Consider the following 22,341-nt stretch of genomic DNA (forward strand, 5'->3'; position numbering starts at 1 on the left):
GGGTAAGTTACGTTTTATGCTACGGATGTTCTGGTGTAAAATTTTTACACAGCGACCGCTGTCAGGTAGGAAAGACTCACAGTGTTCAGCGTTACATACCAGTGACTCTGCCACCTCAAAATCATCGATATCATTTTCTATTTGATTTAGAGCATTGAATTTTGGTCGAGAAAAATATGCAAAGTACTATGTCAGGCAGTATGTGTATGTTGTGTGAATATATTTTGTGTGCACCACAAGAGTACAGTGTACGGTGTTTTGAGGCATGCATGATTATACAAGTAATAAGTAACTGTGGAAGACAGGCAGATCTTATGCGAAAATATTGAGAATAACTATTGTTTAAACTATTACCAAGTAAACTGAGATTTTTTATATAATAAAAACATTTACCTAAGCGTGTTTTAATAATAATTATAAAGTAGTTACAAAACCAAATATAACAGTTTACTTTTTCAATAAAAAATCTAGACATTTTTCGGTCTTGATAAGAATCGGCTTAGCATCTTTCTCAGTGCGTACGAATATTTTACCATTAGTGTGCCAACAGGAGTAGTTGTGAGACTTAGCCACGAGACGTGTTTCGTATAGAAGCTTTTTAAGGCTCGGGGTAAGGTGCTCATCAGCATATATAGCTGTTCTCTCCCCCGGCAAGCCAATTGTTTCCGTGTTCAATTTATCTCGTAGTGGATGTTCCTTGTTGAAACGTCGCACGGATGTTAAAAAGTCGTTCCTCGTGGCTACTGAGGTAAATTCAGCGACGATAGGTCTTGAGATGCTGGTTCTGCCCGGAATACGGTAAATATCACGAAAGTCTGTGGGATCGATGGTGAGACGTGTAGCTTTTCCGATGTTGGAGACTATGTCCATGAGATCATGGCGGCTTTCTTGTTCGTTGGGCGGCACGTTCCGGATTTCTACCGTGGCAGAACGGGTAGATATACGCAGGTCTTGCAGTTGTTTTTCCAGGCTATTAATTTTTTCTGCATTATTTTTCCTGTCCCTCTCCAACTCGCACAATTTGCTTTTAAATTCTTCATAGCTCTGGTTGATAAACTCCATCCCTTTTTCGATTTCTGTGTTAGATTTTTGAATTTCAAAACATTTAATTTTCAAATCTGATACGTCTTTCGCCAGTAAAGATAACGTGGAATCCTGCTCAGCCTTCCATGCCGTGAAACGTTGATCTTGATCGGATTTCCATGAAGTCAGCATTTCCATTAATTCTCGTTTAAAAACCTCTAAATCCATCGATTCTTGGCTACACCGGCCGGTCGGTGGCGAGTCGTTGAGACGTTGTCGTTTTCCCCGAGCTGTTACGTTCTTTTCCGATTCAGTTAAATCTGGTTCAGACAGAGATTTCTCTTGAGTTATGGTTTTCTTAGATGATGGCGGAGGTGTACGACGTGTTTTTTTATTCATAACCAAAAATGTATCAAGCGAATAGGATATTTAAACAAGCAGTATTCTATAAAAAGAATCTTATCTTATGTATCGTAGTATTCGTAGCTAGCGTGTCTAGTTTGCAATCCGGCGCAGCTCTAGTTAGTATTAAAACATAGCGTAGTAACGTTCCCTGCAGTCTTAGTGTAGCGAGCTACGGCTCTGGTGCACAAGTGGTGGGGCAGCGTGGTGGGGGCAGCGCAGCGCAGTGGTCTAGGCGCGGGCACGGCGAACGATAGCGGTCGGAGATTTCGTCAACGAGCGGCAAGCACGCGCAGCGCCACAGCAACACGACGGACTGCAGATGCGTTAGTACCGAGTTCGAACCCCAGTATAGCGGGCAATCGGGTGTCGCCAAAATATGTCACAATTTGCTCACCTCTGTCTATCTTGCTCTTGAACCGCCCACTGGGTGGAGTATGTCCATAAGAACGTCTCAGGAGTAAGCAGGAATTCACTGTTAGTGTAATTAGCCAATCACAAAAATAGCAATATAAAATGTCAACTTAAACAGTGCGAAGAGTTACACACGTCCGCTCTAACTTGCGTTTGCCGGGCGAAAGGGAACTCAACCTTTATTTCCACCTAATAAACTAAGTAGTAATAAGTTAAAGTAGGTGAAACCGAAGTTTATATTTCTGGGTTTTAGTAAATTAATTTATGTAACATTAATCAGAATACAAACATTATTGTTAAAGGTCGCCCATGTCATGTAACACACGCTGTAATATTTACTTATGAAAGTCTTACACAAACTATGTGTGTTTGTGCGCAGATTACTCCGAGATGAAGACATTTCGCAGGCAAATAGTAGTAGTTCAAGTTGAAAATGAACATGAAAGAAATATGAAAAAAATGTGAGTTTATATTTGATGAGATTATTGAATTGATAGTAAATATTACGTATATGAAACACATAAATGTGTTCTTCTTTATTTGTCCACGGACCGAGCAGAACCGAACATTAAATTAGAACTTAATATATTTTAAATTTGTCATTCGCGCATTCAGCTCTTCTCCAGTTTATTTCAATAGATATTCATAAATATAATTTGATGCATTCAACTTAAGGAAAAAGCCACACTATCAATAAAATTATGAAATTATACAGTCGTGTAACATTTGATAGCGTCCGTAATTTCGTGATAAATTACATATTATTACTGCAATTCTAATGATAGAAACATGGCCTATTACAAAAGCAAGTATGATTTATGCAATGTCTTAGAAATCCATACTAAACAAATGTTCAAGACTGTCTGTTTTCTACGATTTTATGACTAAACCGCTAAAGTTATTTTGCTGAAATTAAGTATGGAGATAGCTAGAAATATAAATCGAAGATATGGTACTTTACTTTAAATTAAATTTTATGTATCTATGACAATCTATGTATATAAAGTTTATATACTTTGTAAAAATCCCTAGCGGCTGTAAACCGAGTGTTTTTACGTGGAGAGTGAAGCTACGCAAATCAGCTAGTCCTAATAATTAAAAATGCAAAATTTTATGATGCATGTATGTTTGTTACTTTTTCACTTTTTTATAGATAAACACATGCGGTATTTTTTACAGCTTGATTTTTGTCACGCGGACTAAATCGCAGGTAAAAGTTAGAATGTCATATTTCTCCCTAGAGTGTAATTTTCATCACGTGTTGGTAATAGCCGTAAAAACCCTTTTATTTTAAATAATTTGAATAATTGCTAGTTACAAAGGTAATTATCATAGGCATGGATAATCGTAAGTATTTAGACATGGAATATTTGCTATTTATGGGTTATTCTGAAATAGGTACTTTTATTTTAAACTATTTTCAGCTTGTGCTCTCGCATTCTTTTATTCACACGTCTTTCATCTAAAGTACCTACATTATAAATGCGAAAATCTATTCGTCTGTCTGTTACGCTTCTAGACTAGACTAGACTAAACCGGTAAATCGATTTGGATGAATTTTGATTTTACATCGTGACAAGTTCTTACGTACCTAAATTGTACTTACTGTAGTCACTACCAACCACTATGGGAAAAAGTCGTGATTTTATTAATGTTTGTTTAAAATATCACAATTACCTACTGTTAATTAATTACTGCAATATTTTAAAAAATGTGGTCATATAGGAAATTAAATTATATTTATAACCGACTTCAAAAAACGAAGAGGTTTGCAATTCGACTGTATTTTTCTCGTACGGAGTATGTTAATAAAATACCGCTATGTTTAAGGTCTCTAATGCAAAACAAAAACAATTCAAGAACTAGTTTGTAAACAGTATTATTTTGCATATGATTGTAATGCGAGACACAGTGGCACCAAGACACTGACGGAACCGGATTATGGAACTTAAAATCAAATATGATTATCATAATTTTGATGAATAAAAAAAGCGCGACCTTTCTGCCATTTTTTTTTCGGGAAAATTACTGTGTATCTGTTGGTCATGCTTGCAGGGACCTATTTTGATGGAATTTTTGAGAATTATAGTTTTTACGAAAGTGCAATTACAGCTGCATCTTCAGCCGAAGCCGCTACAATATAAGTAATTGAAGAAACATATTTTTATATTACAATTCCAAATAGAAAACGGCTTTGAGAAATATTTAATAGCTCACAAATAAACTTAATTGCCACTAAACTAAATAAACAGAGTCATAAGTTACAATTTTATATTCAAAAACACATGTATTTATTTAATATTCAGCGCTATATTATTTTGACTACGGTCCTGGCATTAGCCGGGTTTCAAAAAATGAAATCAGGGCTTAAACTTTTGTTATTATTCTGTAATATGTCTTTTAGATAAGAATACTACAATTCATTGACATTTATGTCAATGTTACATATTATTATTCTAACAATAACACATAAATTAGTGTATATTATTACTGCAGGGATTTTCCTCTTTTGTATATTTACATTTACTTTAAGGCTGTCTTGTATTAATTTACTATTTAGTCATTAGGATTTTGTCGATATCCCACTGCATCCACAAAGTTGTCCTTTGACAGGACAAATGACATTATTCTGTCCCAGTTGTGCTGTGGCGGGACAAATGCAACTAGGCAGTGTCGTCAAGTGCAGCCCAAACTAATGCAGTTGTTCTTAGGTTTTTCTGTCAAGAAATTCTTAGTGACTACCTCGGAGAGCGAGTAAGGTCGTCGATCTGACCTTTCACTCCTGTCGGTTATCCGTCCCACCGGGCAATGGGAGTGGGACTACTTGTGTATTGTAAAATGTACATACACTTGGACACTTAGCAGGGTCCTGCATCTTTGGCCGAGTTTAAATACAATTGGTCGACTCAGCCGAAAATCGGCTAGGAGGATATTAATGGGATATGCAATTGCTCATTTTTATACTTTCTTTATCAAAATCTTGCAAAGTCATGCAATAAATCGCAAAGTCATTTAATTCAATATCTCCAAATGACACCAAATATCTTTATTGAACTAAGTCAATAACTAAGTTGTGAAATATCAATATTGTTCGACTGATCACGAAATGTTAAGCAATGATTTATTAAATAACTGATTCTGTTAACAAAGTGGAACGTTTCGAAACGAGTTAACTCTTATTTTATTACAAAACTCGGGTTTAAAGATAAACTGATAATTGTTGACAGAATGTTCGAGTAAAAATTGATTTCAATATAAACATATTGAAATTTTGATGTAAAATATTTTATTATTCAAATGTACCATCAAAAAATATGTAAGAAACTACTTTTTTCTCTTTAGTAATTAACACTTTTACATAGAAAACGCATTTTTTATGTCATTAAATATCTTCCGATTATCTATCAATCAAAGTGTAGGTCTACAATTTTTTTTTTAAAGATTGAAAAGTTGCACGATCAATCAGATTGATCGAATTTTCAGTCAATCACTAGTGACCAGTATATGTAAAAATGATGTTCTAAAATTAAAAATCTTGAAACACGAACCTTCAATTACATAATGAACCAAGTAATTGAACGCTTCAAAAGGAAAAGCAAGATAACTACAACACGAGTAATTTCTTCACAATTGTCTAGACGTACGTCACGTTCCGTATTACGGTCGACATGTGCGTTCCGTTTTACGTCACATATAACAACGCACTTCTATACAATTGCCTTTTACGATTCTCGCGAACGCGTGTTGACACTTTACATTGCTCAAATACCGATAATACGAATAACTCTTGGAAATTATGTGTTATTACCAATTTAAGAATAACGGAAACGTTTGTTGAGCAAAATTATTCCGGGCTCTCTTTTCTCATTCTGAGACCCTTACCAAACAGTAAGACGTTACGTATTTCATTAACTTTGTTTATTGCCAGATGGAACCCCAAATTTGAATTTGTATGTTATGCTATATAATTTCACTAGAGGCGGTTACTCTCAAGTATATTCGAGGACCGCGGCCTTAAAATAAAACTTATCAACGTGATGTGTAACAGAAAAAAAAACGTATTTGATAATTTACATTAAATTAAAAGAAAATTGCCGCAGTGAGAATTTATATTGCCCTATACAAAATAAATTCTCACTGCATCAATTTTCTTTTTATACAATATTATATAAATACCTATCATTTTGCCATGGAAACAATTACAACCAATTTATTAAACTCCACATGTCTCGACATCCACGTGTCAAACAATAGGCAGACAATTACAAAACCCCCTCTTAAAAAGTAACCACTTTGAAACAATTGAAACAACTCGAGAAAAGTGGAAAGGTCTACACGCCCGTATGTCATGGGAAAATACAAGCGCATTGTGACGTCATAACGCGCTACTCGTTCCTGGGATATCAACGTTTTTATTCACAATTTCACTGATTGATAGTTTACACGTGTTCTTTCGATCCGGTTGTAGTAAATCTTTCTTTTTTATAGAATTTATATAATTGGATTGGTAGCTCCACGAGGAAGCTAAGAGGCGGACATAGAAAAATGCACTTTGCACTTGAGCAAGATAAAGACATTTAAAACTAGGTGATTTCATACAATAATTAAATATTACTTAACTGAGTTTTCCTGCTTCGAAAAAATATCGTCGACGTCGATGGTCAAATTTGACACAGAAGAATGGGGAAAAGCCTGTTCGTTAAACTACGTTAAAAGCAACACAAACTATGCCAAAGGCGAATTCAACTAATTTAAAACTAATATGTATATTAAACTAATAATAGCTTCCATACGAAGCATAAAATAAAGATATTTTTGGGCTCTTATTGTAACAGGGTTTATATTCATGGGTTCCAGACTTAAGATTTAGTTCTAAAATGTGTTATAGTACTAATTTTGTGTGTCTGAGCAGCAAACTGCTTCGAGGAGACATGCAGACACAAGTTATTTGAACAAGCTGTGATTATTGTTAACTTACCGCTGATTGTATAGACTGGGTTACCGTTGAGGTGAGGGGAATGATCGTCGATCTTCTCAGATGGTTTGACAACATCCGGTGCTCCGACCATGCCTGCAGACAAATGAAACATACTATTAATACAAAGAAACACAATTTTCGTGTATTCAATTTTATAGTCAAAAGGATAAGCAGTTTTTTTATTAGGCTATGTTTTGTCAAAGAAACTGAACACTCATAGAAAGTCGTCTAGGTTAATACTGGTATATGAAATATTTTTTAAGCCGACGAATCTTTTCATGCAGCTTTAGACTATAACTAAAACCAAATTTTTATCTCTTTAATATTCGTTTCTACAAAAAATCTTGTAAAGAGAACAAAATTATCTAACTTTCGTAAATAACAAAAATTATACAACTCAAATTAGTCTTTGATAAATATTTTCTTAGCGTGTATATTCTAGTTTTTCCAACTGGAAAGTCTACAAGATAAATTAACTTTCAACTTTGCAAAGTTTTGCTTAGTTAGTTTCAATTTACTGAGTTATTTCAAAGCTTCGAAAGAAGTAGACCGTGAGTTAATACTTTGGTACCATTCTGTTTGGATTTAGGTTGAAAATGTTTCTTTTTTATACGGAATTTTATGTAGGACGTCGCATGCTCGCATGTGGCATCGTAGCTGCTTCATTGCTACCAATGCTGTAAAATTCCTTAAATTTGATCCAATATCTGCCCATAAGGTTTTAAAATTGTTGTCTAGCTCATTTATAAGAAACTCTATACCTCAAGAAAAAAAAAGGGAAAGGCTATAAGTAGTACCGTTTTCTTTCCCTCTGTTTATTAAAAACGTTTTAGGAGTTACAGGAGCATTTAGCGTTCATTTTTAACTTTAACGTCAAACAAAACTACCACTTGGTAAGAAACTACTAAAATTAGTGATTGATTAGGAGACTTTCCAATTAAGATGTACTGTCAAAAATATAAATAAATAATTATGTATAGGTACTACTTACTTAGTCATATTTCAATCATAAGTTTTTGTATTAAAGTATCAATAACAAAATAACTTTAAAGTCCATAAACAGTAGTAAGTAATTTCACTATTTTCATAGATAAAACGCAATTGAAAATGTGTATGCGTAAACATATTTTTACTGCACGAATTATCGGATTAAATCATATCCGTGATTCGATTATGACGTCAATAGACAGATAATATCGAACTTCCACCGATTTTAGAATATCACTTATAACACAGATAGGTATTAATGTGTTGCAATTATCAAAAATATAGATTAAAGACTTGACGACCAAAATGCAATGGCAACAAAGAATTAATTTTTGTATTCAATTAATAGTCGATTCTACTCATTAAATGAGTCGTTGTGATCTTGTTTCGAGATAAAAATAATTAAGAAGCCATTTATTATTTTTAACATACGTATCGAAATAATCATAGATTTACGGGCCCTACATACTCGCCTTAATTGTATTCATCACTACATAGTATAAAACAAAGTCGCCCATTTTGTCTGTAGTCCCTTCGTATGCATAAAACTTTAAAACTACGCAACGGATTTTGATGCGGTTTTCACTAATAGAAAGAGTATTTTCTCCGACAGGTTTTTATATATAATTGAAATACATTGAAACTATATTAGCTGAGTTATAGCGATTTATGTCCAAGAAGTCAGAAAAAAAATCTAATTGAAGATTGCATTTGTGCGTGCGCCGCTTATACCGTTGGATACAAGTAAGAACAATGTATAGCAAAAACATTGGTCTTTATTAGTTCTACAAAAAAGTCCGCGATGAAATATATCCAGCTTTTTTATTTAAGTCACAAAAACTACTTTTCTGTATTAAAAAAAAATTTAATTCGTTGGGTGATGTTTAACTGGTGATATAACCAATAATACATATATCCTTATCAAAATAAGTAAGTTCATCATCACGAGCGTTTAATTTAGATTATTTTTGCAGTTTACAGTGTGTTATTTAGACATATAGTTTAGGAGATATCACGATATTAGTATTGCGGCACGGTACGGGCCGGCCGCGGCGGCGGGAATACGATCTTTATCTATACTAATATAATAAAGCTGAAGAGTTTGTTTGTTTGTCTGATTGTTTGTTTGTTTGTTTGTTTGTTTGAACGCGCTAATCTCAGGAACTACTGTTCCGATTTGAAAAATTATTTCAGTGTTAGATAGCCCATTTATCGAGGAAGGCTATAGGCTATATAACATCACGCTACGGTCATTAGGAGCGGAGTAGCAACGAAAAATGTTACAAAAACGGGGAAAATTTTGACCCATTCTCTTAGGTGACGCAAGCGAAGTTGCGCGGGTCAGCTAGTAATTTTATAAAAGATTATAAAAACACCCGGATTATTTATAAGAATATCGGATTATTTTTAAAGATCGAACGACAACCGAATGCTAAGATCCCATATCATTGATGCATTTTCTAATTTTCCCCGTTTTTGTTACATTTTTTACTGTTACTCTGCTCCTATTGGTCGTAGCGTGATATATAAGCCTTTCTCGATAAATAGCCTATCTAACACTATAAGATTTTTTCAAATCTAAACAGTAGTTCCTGAGATTAGCGCGTTCAAACAAACAAAACAACTTCAACTTTATAATATTAGTATTGATGTAGGTCTTTGCTTTACTTATAACTTTAGATAGCTACCGTGCGGTTGTCGTACGATATTTTGCTAATCTAAAGGTCCACTAGCTCTTATTCTTTTTATAATAATGATTACAATCAATTACTACAAAGAAAATTATAATCTATCACTAGATATCTCAAACACAATATTTAATTGTTCGATAAAAATCAAACGAAATATTATCACAATACATTATTATCGGACGTATTTAAGTTTTTCAGATCACATGTTTTATTCGTATGTAAGAACATGTCACAGAAAAGATAACAGATATCTAAAAGCAGTACGGAAACTGTCACGACTGTTCAACTTTAACATTGGAGAATACACTAGAATACAACGAACTCGAACATGGGAGTTTAAACAAAGTATTTGTTCAGTTAATAGCATTTTACCTTAGAAATTTTGACATAGGGTGCACAATTGTACTTTATCAAAAGTTAAGCTAACGGAAACTACAAACAAACGTCGGAAATACATTAAATTCTGTCAGATACAGGCAATTACACTGAAAAGAAACAAAATCTGTTTTTACGATTTTAAGATAGTCTTGTGAAGTATTCGCCAGATCTGTTTTGAATTGTTGTCAATGTATTCACCTATTTTATATACTAGCTGACCAACTTCGCTTGCGTCACATATGAGAGAATGGGTCAAAATTTTCCCCGTTTTTGTAACATTTTTCACTGGTACTCTGCTCCTATTAGTAGTAGCGTGATGATATATAGCTTATAACCTTCCTCGATAAATGGGCTATTTAACACTGAGGGAATTTTTTAAATCGGACCAGTAGTTCCTGAGATTTGCGCGTTCAAACAAACAAACAAACAATCAAACAAACAAACAAACTCTTCAGCTTATTAGTATAGATATGATGTTTCGAATATTTGTTTTAGTGTTTCCATACTGCATATCAAAGTATACTGTGCCAACATTTTGGAAGCCAAATAAGTGTTACACAGTAGACAATTGTTAGTATAATCTTTGTTTGAGGTAGTGTGACCCAAATTTGGAAATTTAAGCGGTTAAAAGATTGTTTATGTGAACTGTTTTTGGCTTCGCACAAGGCTGTATATTTTCTACAGGTATTTGAGGTAAACTTTTGTTATCCCGGGTCGGCAAACATTTAACTATAACACTTTGTTATATAACTTTAAATTTGTCAGTGAGTAAACTTTATCAAAAATGAAAATGTGATTATTGTACTTAATCTTACTCTTTAAGGTTTTGAAGATTGATATTTAATCACACCAAAACTAACAGATTTTAATGAAATTTAGTACACATACAATAATACTACACTTGCTTTGGTACACACTAAATAATTCACGACATGGATTAATACATAGGACTTTTTATTCCGGATTTTTTTTTCATGCAGATGAAATCGCTGAAAGAAGCTAGTGTCTTCATATTTATGTTCATGATTGTACTTATACTGTCAACGTCCGCAAATCTTTAGAAAATTATGCTTAGTAGTTTTAGGCTTTAAATTAACAAACATACATACAATATACAGTCAAGGTTAAACAAGTAGGTTATTTTGCTAATAAATTTATGTTTATGCATGCAACTTAGAAAACTCATTTGTTTTAAATAATGATGATAACTTTCCGGTTTTAGTGCTATATATTATTAATTTAATGGTTGCAAAACGATTGACTATTGTTTTCGAGATAGTTTAGAAAATTGTATTGTTTAAGTAGAAATAAATGTTGCGATGTTTTGGAACATTAAATTATGTTTTCTTAGTGATTTGTGGTTGTGTTACAGTTACGTCAGTTTTACTTTATGCTGAGTATACTACATATTTATATAGATGCTTCTGCAGCGCGGTCGGTTATTCATCTGACTGATGATCGGGTTCGATTCCCAGATAGGGAGAAGTGCTATTAATCCTTTTTAATTAAATTAGAATATTATTTAATAAATGGTAATAGGCTCACCTGCCATACCTACGCCTAATAGTTAATAACGAAACGCTGTAATAGCTGTATTTCATACATCTCTGACTATACCTTCGGAGTTAACAGGCGTGATATTATTTACTAGCTGACCCGCGCAACTTCGCTTACGTTACATAAGCGTTAAAAATTTTCCCCGTTTTTGTAACATTTTTCACTGGTACTCTGCTCCTATTTGTAGTAGCGTGATGATATATAGATTATAACCTTCCTCAATAAATGGACTATCTAACACTGAAAGAATTTTTCAAATCGGACCAGTAGTTCCTGAGATTAGCACGTTCACACAAACAAACAAACTCTTCAGCTTTATAATATTAGTATAGATATATGTATGTAGTATGTGCAGAAGCTAAGCACACAGTAAAACATCGTGCAATCGTCTCCATTTCGACCGCAAAGTACGTTATTACCATACAGGATACACAGTTCCCTAAGTATCAGTTACGGCCTTAACACACACAATTGGATTTAGAGGTCATTTTAACTCATTTAGATTAAAAATAACGTCTGGTTCCGACTTAGTAAAGGAATGTCTTGAAAGATGAAACGTTGGTTTAGTCATTAGTCATTAGTTTTAGGGTTCATACCGTTTTTCCCAAAGGATAAATAAATAAATATTATTGGACTACTCATCCACGGCCATCTGATTCCAAACTAAGCAAAGCTTGTACTATGGTAACCAGACAACTGATAAACATACTTATATACTTCTAAATACATACTTATATAGATAAATTAACATCCAGGCTCAGAACAAATACTCGTGCTCATCACACAAATATTTGTCCTGGGTGGGATTCGAACTCGCCACACGCGGCATAGTTATTGCGGCGAGGTGACCACTTAAACTACTGCGCCAAACGTGCAGTTAAAAACGGGACTCTATTGTTGAGACTTCGCTGTCTTTCTGTCTATCACCAGGCTGTATCTCATGAACTGTGGTAGTAAGACAGTTAAAATGTTTCCTATATGATGCCCGCACAATATCTGAAATCCTATATGATGCCCGCACAATATCTGAAAATACTTCATTCGAGTTTCTAAAAATAAATGTTCAAGTAAAGTAAATTTTTTCAGGGTTTATGGCTTGTAAGGTCAACTTTAAATACTTTTAAACGGTTCAGGGAATAGCTGTTATGCAATCTACCAAGGTTGGTGCAGGGATGGATATCCGCTAAGTGGTATTAGAATAAGACGCTTTAGACTTATTGCACCGAGGTACACCCTAAAAGTCAATCATGCTTGTTTCATATTACATAAGATCTGATTAAATATAAAATTCTTAAATTCAGGAATCAGTTAAATGTTACATTCTTTATAATATTTACACTAATTATTACAATAATTACAAAAGTAATTGCACATACCTATAACACAACGATCCCACACACGATCACCAAACTTTGAACCAAAAAGACTGAACCAAAAAAGGGAATAATGCCTTATAAATACAGTTTTGATTTGAGATATATTATCGTGTTATCGGTACGTGAGAGTAGCTACATATGAGATGAGATCTAGATTATGATAATATATGTCTATCCACCTTGTTAGCTGTCGTATTGGTAAAGCTTACTGTCTGTCCATCACGTAATGTCTAATATTAGATATTGCTAAGCATTAAATTATCTTAATATTTCGTTTTACAGCTAACTGACCCCCGATGCAATTCGCGTGATATTTGGATAAGATAAAAAGTAAATTCACAAGTTTTCTGGAAAATTGTAGTCTATGTTTGTTCTGGAATCTTTAGTTATCTTTACGCTTAATTACATAGAAAACGGTTTAACTGTTAAAAGGTAACAACAGATATATAGACAACCTAATTACGCTATGCATTGAATATTATGTCACTATCCGTTCTTACTTATATCTTAAAGTGACTGAGCATTTGCTTCTAAGTCGTAACGTCTAAATGGCTGAAAATTATATTTTTTTATCTATATCCATTACTGTCCCACTGCTGGGCAAGGATCTCGGCCCGAATTGAGGGTAGAATTAAGCCTTAATAAGTCCCTTAACTTAACCTTTAAGAAATTCATGAAATCATTTTAAGGTATGCAAGGTTTCATCAAAATGTCTTCTTTAATCCTTTTATTGGAGAAAGTGAAAATTATTTGTAACTAGCTGACCCGCGCAACTTCGCTTGCGTCACATAAGATAGAATGGATCAACATTTTCCCCGTTTTTGTAACATTTTTTATTGCTACTCTGCTCCTATTGGTCATAGCGTGATGATATATAGCCTATAACCTTCCTCGATAAATGCACTATCTAACACTGAAAGAATTTTTCAAATCGGACCCGTAGTTCCTGAGATTAGCGCGTTCAAACAAACAAACAAACAAACAAACAAACTCTTCAGCTTTATTATAGAAGTATAGATATTATTATGACTTACGCATTTTACATTAAGCATCGTATATACTTATTAAGTTTTATTTAAGATAACACCATAATTTACTGCTTTATAATTAAAGCACTTTCAACCTTTTTCCTTGAACGGTATTAGTAATGAAAATTTGTATAGCAGTGACTCAGAACTTTTCGTAACATTACAATAGTTTCCACTATGATTCATCTATTTACTAATAAACAAAGGGTAAATGCGATTAGATTTTAATCTCATTTCATATCGGTTATTACTCGCTTTGTGGTGATTACTACTAAATAAATAAAAAATATACGGCCTTAGTGACACAGCGGTAGTAAATACCACTGTGCTAGACCATAGGCCGGCTCACACCGGAACGGCTTACCACCGGCAAGCCGGTAGCCGCCGCCGCCGTCAGCGACCGGCTTGATACAAGTAGGAATACTCCGCTACAGCCGAGATTCTCAAGCGATTTTGGTATCTTATTAAAGTAGATAAGATTTATAGTTTAGTTTAAGTTTCGACTGAACACTTAAAAATTACTTAAACAAATGTCATTGTAAACGAAACACATTTTATCAAAACCATTTTTTAATTTACCAAATTAGGATAACAAGTGTGTTAAAATAAATAGAGCAATCAGTTAACGACGAATGAACCAGTTATTCTCACGGAAAATACCAAAAGTAAAAAACAAACCAAGGTAAAAGTAATAAAATCGAATTGCAATAACACACTATTAGTAAAAACATTGATAAGAAAGTTATTCATCATAATATAGCATATAAAATTCTGAAACACAAGTCTATCCGTCTGTTACGCTTTCATAGCCAAACTGCTACACCGATAGCGATAAAATGTAGCTAGGAGAGGAAAGGTTATTTTTTATAAATAACCCTATAGATATTTTTTATAAATTAGGCTTGATTTCTTCCTAAACTTACATCGGACGAGCAGGATAGTAATAAATACTTTCGTACTTTGGGTGGCAAATAGCGTAGCTCAAAAATATGTCATAAGTGGTTAATATAAAAATAGGGTACGAACGCGAACGGATCAACGAGTACACTATAGTATATTATTTTACAATATTAGTATACTTTTATCTATTTATGTCACTATATTCTACTACCATGGTCGGCGGTATTATCTGATAAAACCTATTGAAAGTATACGGTTTTAAGTGTGTCTGCTCCTTATCTAAAATATCAATTAGTAGTAAATAGGATTAGTAGAGAAAAACAGGTAAAAACGTGTTGTTATATCTTGCAATGACATACTCCCGACCGATATTAGGCACCGGTGGCCAGTTTTATTGAAACCAAAAGTTGTTAAAATGGTCAAATCTGTTCGTAATAATCATGAACATTCTCAACGAGAGATTAATATAATTGTAAACAGCTAAACGTGGGTGTATTTCAAACACTTCTGCCAACGCCTTTGGGAATAACTGGATGTCATCCTTTTCGCAACTTGAGCAGGATAAACATGTTTTCGTTCGCAAAAACATGATGTAAAAAAATTTGGCTGTTATTCTACGACAACCCTTCTTGAGAATCGTTCGTAAATCTGGAAGGGAAATTTGGGTTAATAGGAATCTGGGTTATAAAGTGTCACTGCAATTAAGGCGGAAGGAGTTTGTGAAAGCTGCAGTTGGTCGGGTAGGTTGGGGTCGAATGCCTAAATGTAACTATCTATCTATAACTGACTGTATATGTCTATTAGATGCTTTAAACTGATTTAAACATGACTCGGACAAGGCACAATTCATCCGCTAAGCGTATGTCATAAGTTCCGGTCAAATTCCGCTCGTTTCCATAACACTAGGGATATATGGGGAAACGTGGGCGTCTACGTAAGCGCTGCTATTAACACATTTGTACGAAGATACGTTAATCTTAAGCGATGTATCCTGTAGCGATCTTCTTGTTGGTTTAGTAGTTATAAGTTAGACAACGAAAGGTACAAAGTTCTATTATGATATTTTTTGCTAGATGATAAAGTAAATAATAAGTTGGTTAATAGATAAGTGTTCATTAACGGACTTTTTAATTGCTGGCACTTAATCTATTGAATAAGATATTAAACAATTATTTGAGAGTTATGTAACTGGCCCTTGTAATCGCAATCAATAATTTTATTTAATTTCTACAACTTATCGAATAAAATGTCAATGTTTCAAACGTTAACTGTAATAAGCATGGAGATATAGGTACCAATATGAGATATAGTAAACAGATAGAATAATTGACATCACATTATTATTAAGAATACTAGCTGACTCGGCAAACGTTGTTTGGCCATAAAAAAATTAAAAAAAATCTGTCACTTATGGGCATGAAATATAGATGTTGGCCGATTCTCAGACCTACTCAATATGCTCATAAAGTTTCATGAGAATCGGTCAAGCCGTTTCGGAGGAGTACGGTAACGAAAACTGTGACGCGAGAATTTTATATATTAGATATTATTTTTATGTTACCTTGACAATGTTATTTCTAAAGGTGATACAGACCGAAGGTTGTAATAAGCATTAATTTTGAAAACCGTAAACACTTGAACTAATACTGAAATTACTGAAAACGTGATCGGTTTACCGTAGAGTTACGGTAAAGTAATCGATTAAATACAGTTTAATCGATTTTCTATGTTTAATCTCATAAATACTTAATTTTTTGATAAGTATAACAAGTTATTTATAAAAAATAAATCGTAATAAATAAAATATTTTAAATAATCTAATACCTATTTAATAATCGTAACTCGAAAAACATAAACGAGAAAAAACAACGCCGTAAATGCTGGAAGCCGTCCCACCGGGCTATGACAGTGATGGGATAGAAGGTGTAGGTTGTGTGTACTCATTTCGGCACTACAAAGTCCTGCATAGGAAGCGATTATAGTAATTATATTGAACCAACAAAGGTCAGACTGGGGACTTATAGTGTAGGCAACGGTGGTGCCGTAAAACAATATGTATGGATACGAATTAAGCAGAAGAATTTTGAAGGTAGCAAGTGGTGTTCTCTCATAAGGGCGCAGTTTTGAACTTACTTTACAAATGATGGAAGTTTTCAAATCGTTTGTATGTTTGTTTGTATTACGACTGCTACTTCATAATATGTATGTTCAACAGTCTCGACAAATATCGTTAAGGAGGAGAACATGAGCAATTTAAACCTTAACCCATACAAATAAAGTCATCTTCACCTTATAATCGTATAAACAATTCAGTTCCACATCGTATTCACAAAAAACATATTTTTCTATGCAACTATTGCACAAGCAAAATTGCATATTACATAATCATGTCAAATCGATGTCTCGCTAACTCGAAGCACTCTGTATATGAATGCTAGGGTTGGCAGAAGGTAGCGCAGTCTGAAATTGCCACAAAATTGTGGAATTTATTTTCCAATATATATGTACATATCATTCCAGATTTTGAACATATACTATATTATTGATATTGGAAATGCGAATGCTTGTAAGAATAGATACACGTACCTAGACACGTACTTACCCATGTTTGCTAGCTACTCTTTTACACAAAAGCCACTCATTATATTTTGCCAAATAGGAATTTGCCATACAATAATGTAGTTCAAAGATAACTTAATTAACACATGGGCCTTTTTTACCCTTTTTCACGCTTACAGAGTCGCAAGCAGTAGCTAGAAAAGTGCTTAAAAGCGTCGCATAATAGAAATGTTGACTATTTTTGGCAACCTTAGTGTTGGCCCTTAGTGTAAGATCGTTTAATTGTGAAAGCCGTTGTCGCAATGGGCAACGAAGCGAGCGATTGCAACACAAATGCAATTCGGTTTTCGGTCGTTTTTCTTTGATAACTATGCTGTGGTTAGTTCATGGTTTTGTTTGAAATTAGATGGTTTTATTTAGGCCCTTTTTTATACACTCCTAGAAAATTACAGCCTCTGCCTCACCTTACGCTACTCTTATATTATAGACGACGAGTTAATTGCCATATTCTGGACACGTTACCATACTAGGGGCTACTAATAACTCTACATTTTAATAGTAAGTATTTAGACTAGCCATAAGTTAATTTTTAATTTATATTAGATATTACCCGCGACTGCGTCCGCTACCTGAATTCCCATGGGAATGCGTCATTTTCCCGGGGTAAAAAGTAACCTATGTCCTTTCTCGGGTATCAAAATATCTCCATACCAAATTCCATGCAAATTGGGTCAGTAGTTTAGGCGTGATTGAGTAACAGACAGACAGACAGAGTTACTTTCGCATTTATAATATTAGTATGGATTTTCATCAATATAAGCCCGGAGTTGGAAACCGTGCCCGGTACATGGCAATAGGTTTCTGCCTTTAACATGATACCAAAATTGTAAATAATGAGATGTAAGTGGTGGTAGTGTATTTTACAATGGAAATTCAAATAACCCAAGTTTCCGCGTTACGATAAAGGAAGTCATTATATAGAAAGAGTTGATAATACGTCTGTTTTAAACGCCTACTTCCCATGGCATTATCATTGTCACATTTCTTTTGTCACGCTTTATAGGATAATGGTGTTAATTAACTGATAAGTTATCTGATGATTGGCTTGTGTATTGAGAGTTTTTCATTACTATTGTTCACTCCTATTTCGTGTGACATTTTCTGAAATAAACATAGTTGAAGAAATAGACTATGCTCTTTATATAGAAATTATGTGCTATAATCTATCCCTCTACCGAATTTGAATTCAAATTGGTTTAAGTTTTTGTATACTTAAATGAAACATGCGCATTCAATGAAGTTTTCTCTCGTGTTTCATTTTAAATTTATAAAAAGACAAAGGTTTTAAATAAGACTGAATGTACTACACACAAAATACGAAGGCACTGCGTTTAAATGAGTCAAATACAGGATGTTTTCCGGTCACCGACCGGAACACCAAACCTGGTACCATGCCACTAAACAAAACAAATAGTGTTTAACATTCTATAAACGTTAGCACTGAATGATAAATCAACGCACGATCGCACTGAGGTCACAGGTTCGATTCTCAGTACAGGAAAAGTGATAAATAACTCATTGTCATGTTTGTTAAAAGGATTTTAAGCCGCCTGTTTCTTCGTATTTTACTATTACGCAGATTTGTAAGTATGTTTGTTACTCTTCCAAACAAAACAATTGTGATGAAATTAACAAATTTTAAAACATAGAAATAGTGATTTAATTGAAAAGTAAATGTAAGTAAATGGGTAAATCGCTATATTTTTTTTATTTTGCGTACGAGAAAATATGATTTCAATATTGTTTTGATAATCTACAAGATGGAAAAATCAACATGCGTATTCATCATCGTTGCGTTGAACGGAAACGATCTCCGACTCATCGAATGAGCTGGTGACGATCATACATATTATCGAAATGAGCACTTATTTGAATTCCTTTTAAATTAGTAATAGAATAATCTTATCTCATTATTAATAATCTTTAAATGTGTTATTTAAGCGCATATCACTGAGCACGTGTAGCCGTTAGTCCCGGCTGACTTCTGACTGTCGCGTGGGCTATTTATTCCATTGAGCTATGGGAGTCACGGAAGAGAAACCTCCGAAGCACGGGACACTCAGCTGTAATACCACTAAGCGACTATCTATGGAATTACCGCGCCATAGGTTACTTTACTCACAGATCGTTTACCGACCGGTGAACGCAACTGTCTTTTTTATAAGTCCCACTGCAACGTAAAAGCCTCAAATAGTATCTGAGGACAATCTTTAGAACGAGAGTTCAGCCCATCTCACCGTCTCTTTCTGGGCCTGATGAGCAATATATGGATACAAAACATACATATATATTATACATAATAGGCATTTTACAAATAATAGTTGTATTTCCGGACATAAGTAGCTATTAATCGAAGTATTTGGTGTGACGGAGAGTCATAAAGTTCGGGAAAAACCCACCGGTATATTATTATGTGTCAATCACACGAGTAATATTTTAAGTTTTTATGAAACGACTAAATGTAATTTGACTACACTGCCTCTGTGGTCTTGTAGTGTATAGAACTGCTGACCGCGCGATCTCAGTTCGATTCTCGGATCGGGCAAAGTGTTATAGGTCTTATACAAGAGTATTTCCTCTATAGTAGATTGGGGTTCGGTATACAAAGAGTCGCTATCATGACTTCAATCCTTCTACGGATGGGTAGTACTAGAGGTATTTTGTTATGTGTAGGCTGATTATATGAAACTAAAATGATAAAATCGCAATAATGTGGGTATATATCGTACACTTCTGCCTATAACTTAAGATATAATAGGTGTGATATCGTGAATCTATGTATGTACGTATGATGTTACGGTACAGACTTACCGACCATCAGGCACCTATAGAAAGCCCCGATTTAAATGTATACCGCGACATAACTATAACGTTACGGTTTACGTTCACAAGTGTACTATTAAAACACTATCAGTCAAAATACAAGGAAGAGGCACAATGCATTGTCCTTCTGTGGCCATTGACTTTACAGACAGATTGTCTTTTGAACCAAATATTTGTATTCATACATAAATGCATAATAATATAATTAATTATGCTTAAGCCAAGGTCGTCTCGCGTCGACGGAACCATTGATTTGGTACCGGGTATTTAGTTCCGATACGCGACAAATAAATATCAGTATTATATACTAATAGTTATATAACAGACACAATATTAAGACTGTTATTCTCGAAGGTGTAGGGATGTAAGAAGTACACCCACGAAACCCACAAATTTTGTAAGGGGAAACCTTACAATATTAGTTCCATCTTATATGGGACGAGCCTATTGCCTTATACTATACCGGGCACGTTACCAAACTGAGGGGTACAATTGAGATATCTATACTAATATTATAAAGCTGAAATGTTTGTTTGTTTGTTTATTTGAACGCGCAAATCTCAGGAACTACGATTTGAATTATTATTTTTTTATTTATCTAGGAAGGCTATAGGCTATATATCATCACGCTACGACCAATAGCAGCAGAGTACCAGGAAAAAAATGTTACAAAAACGGGGATAATTTTGACCCATTCTCTCTTAAGTCACGCAAGTGAAGTTGCGCGGGTCAGCTAGTATAATATATGTATGTATTCTAATGTAAATTAGAAACTGATAAGTGGTCCTAACGTATTTCACCTTAAAAAAAATGCGCACTATAAAATGTCAAAGGCAAGTTCAGAAATAACCTAAATTTAATTTATACGTACGGCTCACTATCACTTATATTAAAATTAAGATTCTATTTATACGAATTGCGCAATATATAAAAGATTATTATGTAAAATCCATTTATAACAAAACTAATTGCATGTATTACCAATCGGTAATGAAAATTATCAGTCACTTTGTTTAATGTAGTGATTATATGTGATAACGAGTCAATATACAGGTTTCTAAGGACTGTTTTCTATTTAAATAGTCGTGTAGATTCATAGTCTATAGAAAATACTAGTTAGAATATACTATAGGCTAAGGCGCGGTCGGTAGTGCATCGGACTGCCGATAGCGAGGTCTCTGGTTCGGTTCCTGGGTCGAGCAAGGTACTATTCGCCTATTTAAATTTGTATTACTTCATAATTTTGGTAATGTGCTAGGTGCGTGGAAAAAGGCTCACTCCATTTTGAATAGTATTTGCATATGGCTGCCTACAGCTTCGAGTGTAATAGGCGTGATGTTATGTATGTCCGTAAACAGACTGTTGCCCATTGTCCAAAAGTTTTGTTCACTTGGGAGGACTACAGCAAATCATTTTTCCCGTAATTCACCTGGGCCAAGCTAGGGCTCTCTCTACCTGATCATAGAATGGACACGAAGTGACGAAAACCCTTGCACATGAACAAAATTGTTCCCAGCAAATAAAACTAGTTAACAAGACTTATCTTAACTTATCTTTTGTTGTTATTACAATATAAAATCTACTTTAATCAAGGCTTAGATAACAATTATTTACAATCGTTGCCAAAGTGACTGTTGATCTACAGAACCGGGAATTTCGAGTTTCGCTGTCCGGATATTAGTTCGTCAACTGCGCTCGGATTTGAACACGTGTACCCCTAGGTGTGAAAATTGAAATGCTTTGTTTTTTTATGATTGAACAGACTTATTTCTAGGCAAAATATAAGTAATGGATGGTGAAAATGTTGCGTTTTTCGTATCTTTGAGTCTGATTGAAAAATGTGCGGGAAAAATTTGTGAGTTTTAGGTATTGTTTGTCGTGTGTCGATAGTACAAACTTCCAAAAGAATACAGTATGTGTGTATAACAAGTGGATGACTGAAGCTCGAAACAAATACAAAGTGTTCAAATGAAACCCGACATAGGATAATTAAAAAAAAAATTTAATGCAAGATTAAGATGATGATGATGATGACTTTCATGGTTTAATGCGCTAGGAATTGGAGAAATACATACATTTCCAGCTATTTAAATAAATAAAGATATAACATTTCTAATACTTAGAAAATTCAATTCAGTAGTTACAAGTTATTTACACGCACGCCA

General features: G+C 34.1%; 1 protein-coding gene across 5 annotated transcripts in view; it reads right to left on the minus strand.

Annotated features, from left to right (window-relative positions):
- Window positions 1–22,341, minus strand: part of LOC142983825 (solute carrier family 41 member 1-like) — a 120,889-nt gene that overhangs the window by 47,198 nt on the left and 51,350 nt on the right. For all 5 annotated transcript variants that reach the window (XM_076130924.1, XM_076130923.1, XM_076130928.1 and 2 more), the window contains one exon: window positions 6,818–6,910. In XM_076130924.1, the coding sequence (XP_075987039.1) occupies window positions 6,818–6,910 (93 nt within the window). The remainder of the gene's footprint in view (window positions 1–6,817; window positions 6,911–22,341) is intronic.

The sequence above is a fragment of the Anticarsia gemmatalis genome, chromosome 25 (assembly GCF_050436995.1).
Source record: "Anticarsia gemmatalis isolate Benzon Research Colony breed Stoneville strain chromosome 25, ilAntGemm2 primary, whole genome shotgun sequence".
NCBI classification, from domain to species: domain Eukaryota; kingdom Metazoa; phylum Arthropoda; class Insecta; order Lepidoptera; family Erebidae; genus Anticarsia; species Anticarsia gemmatalis.